Source organism: Chiloscyllium punctatum, chromosome 5 (genome assembly GCF_047496795.1).
Source record: "Chiloscyllium punctatum isolate Juve2018m chromosome 5, sChiPun1.3, whole genome shotgun sequence".
NCBI classification, from domain to species: Eukaryota; Metazoa; Chordata; class Chondrichthyes; order Orectolobiformes; family Hemiscylliidae; genus Chiloscyllium; species Chiloscyllium punctatum.
The window spans coordinates 66,058,633-66,070,707 of record NC_092743.1 but is presented as its reverse complement, the minus strand read 5'-3'; the positions used below and the strand labels follow the sequence as shown (position 1 = coordinate 66,070,707).

The following is a 12,075-nucleotide window of genomic DNA, read 5'->3' as shown; positions in this document are numbered from 1 at the left end:
CGCTCTGTTATAAAGTAATTGGCTAAACATAGTGATTAAACATCACAATGACGTTCAAATGAAATCAGAAGCAAAAACAGTCAGTTCTAAAAAAGAATCACCTGATCCGAAGCATTATCTCTGATTTTCTGCACAGATGCTGCCAGACTTGCTGAGCTTTTCCACCAATTCCTGTTTTTCTTTCAGTTTTTACTTTATATGAAATATTGCTTGGGAGACTTAAGCTGTGTGTAAGAAAGGAGGTTATCTCAAGTGTTGTGTACACGTACTTTAAAAGAGATCATTGAATGTTCATAGGGTTTGCACAGTGTGGAAACAGACCATTCGACCAAAAAAGTCCACACCGACTCTCCAAAGACCATCCCACTCAGACTCCTACCTCACAGCCCTGTGGCACTTCCTATGGCTAATTCACCCAACCTACACATCCCTGGACATCATGGGCAACTTGGCATGGCCAATCCACCCAACCTGGACACCATGGGCAACTTGGCATGGCCAATCCACCCAACCCCCACATCTTTCGACTGTGGGAGGAAACCGGAGCAGCTGGAGGAAACCTCTGCAGATACAGAGAAAATATGCAAATTCCACACAGATATTGAACCCAGGTCCCTGATGCTGTAAAGCAGCAGTGCTAACCACTGAGCCCACTGTGCCACCCATGTGGTTAACAAAGTTTCCTGGAAATTATGTGTCTGATAATAACTAGTTGCTTTGCTGTAGACCCTGCAAGGGCTATGCTTGAATAGTGATAGCCTTGCAGAAGTTCTAGTTTTAGCTGGTTGAGTTGGAGGGAAGCCAGCTAAGAACAAGCTGCCTCAGCTAATTCTTTTCAGAATTGGAAGGGAAAATCCTTTACATAGTTGAGGGTGAAATTTATTTTTTCTTTTGGAAGGGTGATTGAAACATCTTAAGATTGAGCATGCTGTGCAACAAAGTGGGATATCTTTGTGCAGATTGCTGGAAGTTGTGAGGTAAATCACATGTATTGAGGCACATGTGGTTGGTGCCATATATCAACTCCATGGCATGGAGACAGGACCATTTGAGGAGCAGGAGAGTTGACATTTAGGGCAAAAGCCCTTCATCAAGATGGCTTGATGATGGGCTGATGAAGTCCTTACTGATGAAGTGCTTTTGCCTGAAACATCGAACCTCCTGCTCCTCAGATGCTGCCTGACCTGCTGTCCTCTTCCAGCACCACACTCTCAACTCTAATCTCCAGCATCTGCAGTCCTCGCTTTCACCATGGAGACAGGAGACCCAGCTGAGAGTACAGCAGGCTTAGTTATGGCTGTCACTGCAGTGGTGAGACCAAGAGACATTGCTGTGGGTGCAGGATAAGTAAACAAGATATCTGAAAGTTAAAAGAAATTATTGTCAAAAGAAAATCTAACTCATAATGAGATACATAATCTTCTTCTTAAAGATGCAGCAGCCATTCAAATTTTTTTGGCTGAGGAAAGACATGATTTTTCCACCAGGTATTAATAACTGATATTTTATTATAATTTGGGAGCACTTGGAGTGTGATGTAATATATAGCTGTTGTCCATGATTTTGCCCGTAGATGGAGTTGATTTACGTTTAGGGAATGATTTAACAAGAGTAAATGTTATAGCTTCTCCAGTAGTCTTAGAAAGGTCAAGTGAAGTCAAGGAGATGGAGTAGTATTAGGGAATGGTTCCAGGCATTTTCCTTCATGCACAATGACTTGAGCAATATCTAAACACAGTCCATTATTGAAGATCAAACTGGCACCACAGACAGATGTTTGGTTAATTGAAACTTGCTTTAAGAATTTGGATAATGTGAAGACATTGTTAATAAGTCTTCACTGATAGGCTCAGCCAGCCAATCAAATCAAGCAGCACAATCAGCTCAAACTGAAGTTGAAGTCAAGGGATGAATGAACTGCAAATGCTGGAGATCGGAAATAAAAACAGGAATGTGCTAGAGAACCTCAGTGTAGAGTCTTACAGCATGGAAACAGACCCTTTGGTCCAACGAGTCCACACTGACCAAGCTCCCAAACGAAACTAGCCTGACTTGGCTGCTTTTGACCCAAATCCCTCCAAATCTTTTCAATTCATGTACCTGTTCGAATGTCTTTTAAATGCTGTACCTGTACCAGCATCCACCACTTCCTCTGGCAGTTCATTCCACACAGGAACCATTCTCTGTGTAAACAATTTGCCCCTCATGTCCTTTTTTAAAACTACTCTAACCTTAAAAATATGTCTCCTAGTTTTGAACTCTCCCACCTAGAGAAAAGACCCTTGCTATTCACCTTATCTATGTCCTTCATGATTTTATAAACCTCTACAACCTCCTGTGCTCCAGTGAAAAATGTCCCAGCCTATCTAGCCTATTTTTACAACTCATTCTGGTAAACCTTTTCTAAACTGTCTCCAATTTAATAATATCCTTCCTATAGCAGGGCAACCAGAACTGCACAGAGAAGAGGCCTCACCAGTGTCCTGTACAACTTCAATATGCCATCTCAACTCCTATACTCAAAGGTCTGAGCAATGAAGGCAAGCGTGCTAAATGCCTTCTTAACCACCCTATATACCTGTGACCCACATTTCAAAGAATTATGTATCTGAACCCCAAGGTCTCACTGTTCTACAAAAGTACCCAGGGCCCTACCATTAATTGTGTAAGTCCTGCCTTTGTTTGTTTTATCATACAACAATGCCTTATATTTATCCAAATTAAACACCATCTGCCACTCCTCAGCCTATTGACCCAATTGATCAAGATCTCTTTGTAATCATAGATGTCTTCGCTGTCCCCGATACCACCAATTTTGTTGTCATTTACAAACTTACTAGCAATGCCTCCTTTATTTCTTATTCAAAGCAGGTCTGGAAGCATCCATGAAGAGATAGAGAAGGGTAATGTTTTAAGTCCAATGTGACTGTTCTTTTGACCTGATGATATTCTTTAGCATTTTCTGTTTTGAGGGAGTTCTAGAATGCTATTGATTGATAAAATGGGGTTCTTGTCAAAGCGGAAACCTCCTCTCAGACCTGCAAGCAATGAGTGGTGAATCATTCGACAGAGCTACCATCCACTACTGAGAGAAGAGTCATAGAGTCACAGAGATGTACAGCACAGATACAGACCCTTCGGTCCAACTCATCCATGCCGACCAGATATCCCAACCTAATCTAGTCCCATTTGCCAACACTTGGCCCATATTCTTCTAAACCTTCCTATTCAAATACCCATCGAGATGCAGTCTTCGGTTGATCCCTTCAACTTTGAAACAATAACTCATTTTAGTAAAAGACCAATAAAAATGATGATCATTCACACCTTTTTATCAAGAGGTGAAATTGTAAGCACTTAAATTATATCTTGTGCAGATAAACTTTGGGCAGTTGACAATAGAACAGAGAATTCCTTTAACCTCAGTTTTAAGTGAGTGTCATTTATTCTGTAAATTCCCTTCTTTAAAATTCTCATCACTGTATATTCAATCGGAAATATACCCCTATTCTTCTTCTACCCGAGAAGGAGAGGTATATTTCCTATTGAAATATGCAGTTCAATATATACCCCTCATTCTTCTAAACTGTAATGATTAAAGGCTTAACTTTTTTAGCTAGTCTTGGTAAGTTAATCTCTTCATTGCAGAAATCAGCCTCGTGCATCTCGGTTGAACTGCCTTCAGTGATAATATATCCTGTCTTTAACATGTACACAGTACTCCAGATACAAGCCTAACCAACACCCTAGACAGAACAACCTCAATTATCTGAACCAGATGGGCAGGGAGTATTTTGTTCAGACAACTGAGAGTTTGGATAACAGATTGTTTGTGAAATGGATTGCATTTTTACTGGACCTTGAGATCTTATTCAGAAAATCCGAAATTAAGAGAATTGATGTTTGGGTAGTCGAGGTTGTTCTGTACAATTGTAACAAGACTTCTTTGTTTTTTAAACTCCAACTCAAAGTAATAAAGGCCAAAATTCTGTTTGCCGTCTTACTTACTTGTTGCATCTGCATGCTAACTTTTTGACTTTCATACACAAGAACATCTAGATCTCTCTCTGTTGCACTTGACAATGGTATCACACTTGCTACGTCCCAACGTACTGCTAGAGATCAGCAAATTCTCTGGCTAACTATGCACAAATACTAATATATTGAAGATAATAACATTTAAACAAGCTGCTAATAAATCTTGTGCATTGTGATTTCCATTTTATAATTACAGGAAGGGTATATTGAGCATGATGAGCTTATGTGACAGTTTCCATTTTGTAAATGTTTATGCTGGAATAGCATGCATCCTGAATTGTCAATTTCAACATGCATCTTGAATTGTCAATTTAGTTTGATGTAGTTCACCACTCCCCTCTGGTTTACCTAGAAGATTACATGAGGTCTTCAGTGGTGAACATTGCAGCAGATCAGCTTGATTTGAATCAGTATTAAAATTTGATTTTTATACTTTCTGTATGAACATGTTAACATTGATATTTCTGAAGTATAAATGCATCTATTGATAAACTAGAATACTTTGGATGCTGGAAATCTGAAATATTGATAGGAAATGCAGGAAACCAAAATCAGCACGTTAGGGCACCTCCATGTGTGGAGGAAAGCAGCATTAAGGTTTTGTGTTTGTAACCTTTCATCAGAACTGGGAAAGGTTAAACGTGTAGCAGGGTTTGAGCAAGGACATGGATAAGACAAGGATAAAAGGAAGGTTTATGAAAGAGTGGAAGACATGAGAGATTTCCTTGAAAGACTATGTTTGCATCCAGAAGAGAATGATGACAGGGCACAACAAGAAGCCAGGAAACAAACTAATCCCCCAGAGAAGTGCACTGCTAGCTGAAAGAAACGAAATGAAACAAGCAGAGAAAGGGGAAAATAACAGGAAGAGTCTGTTGACCTACTAGTGAGGTTGAGTAGTGAAGTATGAGTAAAAACTAAATTGAGATTTTTTTAATGTTAGGATACTTTAAAAGGTTGAAGGGATGAAAAAGGTAAAGGTTTAAAGAATTAAAATGTATTTCAGTAAATACTCATTTTAGGATAAAAATCTCAACTGTCAAAACGTGTCAACCAATCTGTTGACTCCTGTGAATTGTTAAAGCATTCAGGGAATGGCTTCTGTTCTTATCAGGAGGAACATATAAATCATTTTTCTTTCTTAGAACATCTTTATCTTGGAGAATCTGATTGATAGCCAACGTGCGTACAATTTTCCTGTGGAGATTGAAGTAAGTAGTATTTCTTTTTACAATTCAGCAGAATGAGTGGAGGATGATTCTGTATTTTCTGTCAAAATGTCTCTGTTTCATGCTTATCTGGGGGCCTTGGTGTACAGATGAATAAGGAACAGAATTGGGAGTGTATAACAAAAACAAAATGCCAACAAAATTAGGATCAAGGAAGCAAAACAATTGAAAAACAGAAACAAATTTAAAAATTGGAAAAACAACAAAGAGAAAGTGGCATTTAATTATAAATATCATGCTGGAACCTTGTACAAACCGTTTGTCAGAACCCATTTTAATTGGTTCCATCCTTTATGTATACAAAAGAAACATACTGGAAGGGCAAAAGTGCAAAATGTATGAAATGATATGGAAAAAATCTGTCAATTTTTAAAATGTCCTGTTAAATTGAATATTCTATTTCAGGTTCCAGTGGAAAAGAAAAGAAGATATTTTGCTATTCGAAAAGAAGCAAGAGAATCAGCAGAGGGAGATTCAGGTTTGTGTGGAATTTCAAATTATAATCTAGGTTTTGAGATAATTTACAAATTGATACCTCTAAATAATAACTTTTCTTTAAATGAGCAATTCCATTGGCCTTAATCTTCGATTGCAATGGATTAACATACGTTCTGACTCCAGACTACTGCACTAGTCTACTTTTATTTATCACTGTTTACATTTGTCACCAGACTTGTGCAACACCTTCTTTTCTTTGTAGAATTTCAACTTTGACTTGTTTTTAAAGGATCTTGTAATGCAATGCACTCTATGAATGCAGGTCCTTACATCCACTTTCCTTAGTTTGTTTCTTATAAAGCTATTGTAGTCTTGAGTGATATACGTAATTTCCTAGCTGTATCGGTGACCAGCTGTCTCATCCAATGAATTTGCCAGTGTTGCACTATATATCAGTTGGAAGATACATTGAAGAATTGCCGGATGGCTTGTTATGGTTTCTCATCTTTTTCCTCCTTTAGACAAAGTCAACATCTGAATTTGTTAATGTAATTCCTCTGCTGTCTCACTCACTCTAATCTGTCTCCCTCTGAACATGCTCCACTCTGCTCTCTCAGGTCTATCGCTAACATTATAATCAAATCTGCTAATGAGAGTGGTGCTATTGGCATCTGGCATGCTGACATCTCCAGGGTGGATGATGAGTGCCAACTCCCTCCTATGTCCCCTGATCCATGACCCCATCATTGAATGTTATGTTGTTATTTTTAGCTTCTTATGGACTTCACTTCATCCAATGATCTGTCTTCCACTACTTTCCGCATCATTGTCCTCCAACCATGCACAACTTGCTTCTACACTGTCCCAAAATCCATAAACAGGACTGCCCTGGCAGAGTAATTATTTCAGTCTGTCTCTGCCCCACTGTCCTCATTTCTTACCAACTTGACTCTCTCTTATTCTCCCTTTCTCTAGTCTTTTCTCACTTCATGATTCTTCTGATACTTCACATCTGTTCCACAATTCACAATTTTCAGGCTCTAGCTGCCTATTAGTCACCATGAATGCATAATTCCTCAACACATCCATCCCCAATCGGGATGGTCTTGAGACACTCCACAGCTTTCTTGAAAGGAGGCCAAAATAGTCCCCGAGGCAAACCTTCGAGGAGAAAGTGAGGACTGCAGATGCTGGAGATCAGAACTGAAAATGTGTTGCTGGAAAAGCGCAGCAGGTCAGGCAGCATCCAAGGAACAGGAGAATCGATGTTTCAGGCATCACGAAGAAGGGCTGATGCCCGAAACGTCGATTCTCCTGTTCCTTGGATGCTGCCTGACCTGCTGCGCTTTTCCAGCAACACATTTTCAGCCCAGAGGTAAACCTGGTCAGGTCCACGCCCCCCTATAACCCACCCTCCCATCCTGGCACTTTCCCCTGCCACCGCAGGAACTGTAAAACCTGCACCCACACCTCCTCCCTCACCTCCATCCAAGGCCCTAAAGGAGCCTTCCACATCCATCAAAGTTTCACTTGCACATCCACTAATATCATTTATTGTATCCGTTGCTCCCGATGCAGTCTCCTCTACATTGGGGAGACTGGGCGCCTCCTAGCAGAGCGCTTTAGGGAACATCTCCGGGACACCTGCACCAATCAACCACACCGCCCCGTGGCCCAACATTTCAACTCCCCCTCCCACTCTGCCGAGGACATGGAGGTCCTGGGCCTCCTTCACTGCCGCTCCCTCACCACCAGACGCCTGGAGGAAGAATGCCTCATCTTCTGCCTCGGAACACTTCAACCCCAGGGCATCAATGTGGACTTCAACAGCTTCCTCATTTCCCCTTCCCCCACCTCACCCTAGTTCCAAACTTCCAGCTCAGCATTGTCCCCATGACTTGTCCTGACTTGTCCTACCTGCCTATCTCCTTTTCCACCTATCCACTCCACCCTCTCCTCCCTGACCTATCACCTTCATCCCCTCCCCCACTCACCCATTGTACTCTATGCTACTTTCTCCCCACCCCCACCCTCCTTTAGCTTATCTCTCCACGCTTCAGGCTCACTGCCTTTATTCCTGATGAAGGGCTTTTGCCCGAACCGTCGATTTCGCTGCTCCTTGTATGCTGCCTGAACTGCTGTGCTCTTCCAGCATCACTAATCTAAAATAGTCCCCGTCCACCACAACACTCCTTCACCTGTCTGAGCTCATATTGACTTTGAACAAATTCTTTAGCTCGTCTCATTTTCTCCAAGTCAAAGTCATTATGGGTATGTGCATGGGCCCCAGTGGTTTCTGTGTCTGTGGGGCATTCTTTGTTTCAGTCCTGCTTGGGCCCCCATTCACAACTCTTGCTGTACATCAATTATGTCATTTCTGTTGCTTGCTTTTCCTATTTGGAATTGTAATAATTCGTCAATTTTGCTTCTAATTTACATGCTTCTCTCACCTTGCCCATCTGAAGTCTCTATTCCCTTCCTTTACTTCATTGATCCCATTTTTGGGATGGGGTGTCCACTAGTATTCATTACAAATCCACCGACTCCCACAGTTACTTATATCATCTCATGTGCACCCCTTTGTACTGCAAAGATTCCTATCCATTCTCCAGTTGCTTCATCACATCTGTTCTGATTGTGCCACCTTCTGATGAGGTACTTCTGACATTGCCTTCTTCTACTTGATCGAGAGTTGCCACCCATTGTGGTTGAGGGGGCCCTATCCATGTCCAACCCATTTCCTGCACTTTGGTTCTCTCTCCAGAACAATGATAGGGATCCCCTTAGCTTCGTTTGCCATTTCACTAACTTCTACATTCAAAGAATCATTCTTTCCACCACCTCCAGAAGGATACCACTATCAAATGCATTTTTTCCTCCCCTTCCTTGTCAGTATTCCACAGGGACCATTACCTCTGAAACCTTGCTCCATCCCTCCATCACTCCATCACTCCTAACATAGCCTTTTACTGCCACATGCATCTCCCCATGTGATACAGAAGAAGTGACACTTGCTCATTCACCTTCTCCGTCATCACTGTTCAAGGTTCCACACACACCTTTCAGGTGAAAGAGGTTTATTTGTATCTCTTTCAATCTATTGTATTCGCTGCTCATAATGCATTCACCTTTACTTTGATGTGATCAGGTGCAGACTGCATGGCTGCTTTGTAAAACACTTCTGCTCTGTCCATAGAAATAGAAATAATCCTGACTTTCCAATTGCTTACCATCTTGCGCTCATGCTGATATTTCTATTTTAAATCTGAAGCCCAAAGCACCTGGAACAGTGACACCTCGTTTTTCACTTGGGCATTTTATACCCTTTAAGAATCAACATTGAGCTAAAGAACTCCAGACTATGAACATATTCTTCCATTTTAATTTCAGTCCTGCGGCAACCCATCCCCAATGATTGCATGGCTTTTCCCTCAGCAAAGCTGGCCTAGTTGCAGTACTAATTTTCATATTTACACTTACCACTTACTTTATACGTATGTCACTCCTCAACATTCACACTCATTTTGTCTTTTACCCACTCCTGTAGCTCCTCCTTGCCTAATTACTCTTGAACTGAATTACTTTCCATGCTATTTCTAATAGCAATCAGGTATAACATGCAAGGCAGACGAAGTAAAATCGCCATATTTACTTCCCTGGAGGAAGGTCAGCATCTTTCCCTCAAAGGTATTACTGAACTGGCTTTAGGATTATTGCTTCTATTTAGTCCAGATTAATTGGTTAAATTTATGTTCTCCAGCTGCTGTGGTGGAGTTTGAACCATGTCCCCAGATTATCAGCCTAGGCTTCTGGATTAGCCCAGTGATATTACTGCTATACCACCATCTCCCCTGCTTTTAGGAAGAAACTAGTTAGACACATAAGGGAATGGGGAATATAAGAATATATTCATCGAGTTCGATCAAGTAATGGAAGGAAACTTGGACACAGGATACACACTAATATAGACCAGTTGGACCAAATTAACTTTTTTATATTAATTCTATGTAAATAGTAAATTTACATTTAAATATGTAAATAGAGAGCTCCATAGCCTATCTCACAACACCAAGAATGCCACAATTGATGGGGCATTTATCATGTCCAGTCAGCATTGAATAATCATCTGCAGAGAGCTGTTACATACTCTATCTCTCTTCTGAACTCTGAATATGAATAATCTCAACATGATCAATTCTTCAAGGTTTCTTTTATGTGTATCTTTTTTGCTTTTTTTCTCTAACAAAGTAGCTTAATGCAGGGCATAACTTGATGTTGCATTAAATTGAATCAGTGTGTATCAAGAGATACACAGAGTTTACAATTTTTGGGAATAGAAAAGCTGGGGTTATCCAATGTCTCGATTAACTCAGTTCCTACAAGTCAACGGAAAAGTGTTGATTGTCGTCATAATGTAAAATGCAGCTCAGCTTGTTTTGTTTCCCTTCATGAAGCAAAATAGAGAGGAGTTGACTTCTGTCTAGTGAGGAGAAGAAAAATACATTACAAATTTCATAGACATCACTAAAGATAAAATGAGAAATGCGAGCAACAGTGCAGCCGGTTGGAGAAGTAGATTTTCTACTGCATGGCCAAAATGGAACTTGCATAGTTTTGTGACATGACTAAATCTTACCTGTGTTGGTTACTCTTCTCTTTATCCAGATGAACCCCACTATTTGTCCTCGCAGTCATACATGGTAGACAGTAGCCTCAGTGAGGAAATGAGTCAGTTTGACTTCTCTACAGGCGTCCAGAGCTTCTCATATAGTTCACAAGATCCCAAAGTGTCTGTACTTCGTACCAGAAAAACGGTAATTATTTATTTCATGTTTGAAGTGATTATCAAGAATGTAGTTGTTTTGGCCGAACATGTAGTAAAGATGATCTGCATAAGGACAGATCATGTTCTCATTTCTCCACACCACACAGTCTTCTACATTCTACTTCAGTTACTTGAAGGAGCCTCTCATTTTCAGTGTGATATTTTCAAACATCATTATCTTTCACCCTCTTGGATGCCATCTCTGTAATCTGCCTGCAGTCACCTCCTTCATGTTCTCATGCATACTGATGGGCCCTAACGTGTTTAAGTTCATATTAGTGATATAAATTGGATGGGCCAATAAGATCATAAACAACAGGAGGAGTAAGCCATTTGTCCTCCTGTCCCACCTAAAGCTTATTTTGGCATTCAATATGACAAATATCATTCAGCCTTTAACAGTGCTCTGAAATGGCTTAGCAATCAACAAATTTCCAGGACAGTTAGGGATAGGCACTGATCTTGCCAGTAATTCCTAAATCCCATGACACCATAAAGAAAATAAAAATCTCTTCACCCTGCTCTGCCATTTGTTTGCTGCAGTTTCACTTTCCTACCTTGGTGTGCCTCTAGCCAATGCACCTAAACAGAGAGTAGGTGCGTTGAGTCTCATTGTGCACACAGATCGCACTGCAACCAGAACTGGAAGTAGTGTGCCTCTCACTTCGGCATCCTGCTGCCTGTTCTGATTTTCCTTTCTTATTGCTGGCCATATTCCTCACTGCTTCCTTCACTGCCCAGTTCACCACTTTGCTGAGGGCGTAAGTCAGCGAATGAGGCTTTAAGGACTCTGTCCAACTGCTGATCTGGATCAAAAATTTTGCAGTTTATTTCAGGGGAATTTGACTACTACATGAAATAATGTTTGATTATGATGGCAATATACAAGTCTTGCTGTGCTCAAGTCATAGACTGCAACTACATCGGCAGTGAGAGTGCCCTTGAGGTGACAGCAAACACAGTATTTCTACCCAATCTCTTGATTTCCTTCTAGTAGAAATTAATTTTTTTAACAAGACATGGGAAGACTTTATCTATTTGTGCTATAGTAATCCCACAAACCAGTGTATGAAGTATTTCCTTTCACTTGAGTTGCATGGTGTGTGCCGCGTAATTTGCATTCATTCGTGCAACATTATTGCCTAAACCTGGTCCCACACATGAAAAAAAGAGTTCTGTGCTTGAAGGAACCCTCAAAATAAATTCATGGGGTTAGTTTTGTTTGTGAAGATTGTTTAGTGATGAACATTTGTTGATGTGTTTTTATTATGGTCGTGTGATTAATTACATAATCCAACTGCCATGACTGTTTGTTTAATAGGAGACTATTCTTTATTTTTCCATTGTTACCTATTATATCCATGTTAAGTGAGAAAGAGGGACCTGACCAAAGCTGACAGAACTGCCTTTTGTTTTGCTGAATCACAGAAATCTTTAAGCTGGAACATAGTCATTCAGCCTATTGTACCCCTGCTGACCATAAATGACCATCTAGCCTGGCCTCCCTTTCTGGCTCTTGTCCATAGTCTGTAGCACATCCAAGTG

General features: G+C 40.6%; 1 protein-coding gene across 4 annotated transcripts in view; it reads left to right on the top strand.

Moving 5' to 3' along the window:
• Positions 1-12,075, top strand: part of prkdc (protein kinase, DNA-activated, catalytic subunit) — a 255,219-nt gene that overhangs the window by 120,635 nt on the left and 122,509 nt on the right. For all 4 annotated transcript variants that reach the window (XM_072570496.1, XM_072570494.1, XM_072570493.1 and 1 more), the window contains exons 44-46: positions 5,184-5,249; positions 5,673-5,745; positions 10,371-10,519. In XM_072570496.1, coding sequence (XP_072426597.1) covers positions 5,184-5,249; positions 5,673-5,745; positions 10,371-10,519 — 288 coding nt within the window. The remainder of the gene's footprint in view (positions 1-5,183; positions 5,250-5,672; positions 5,746-10,370; positions 10,520-12,075) is intronic.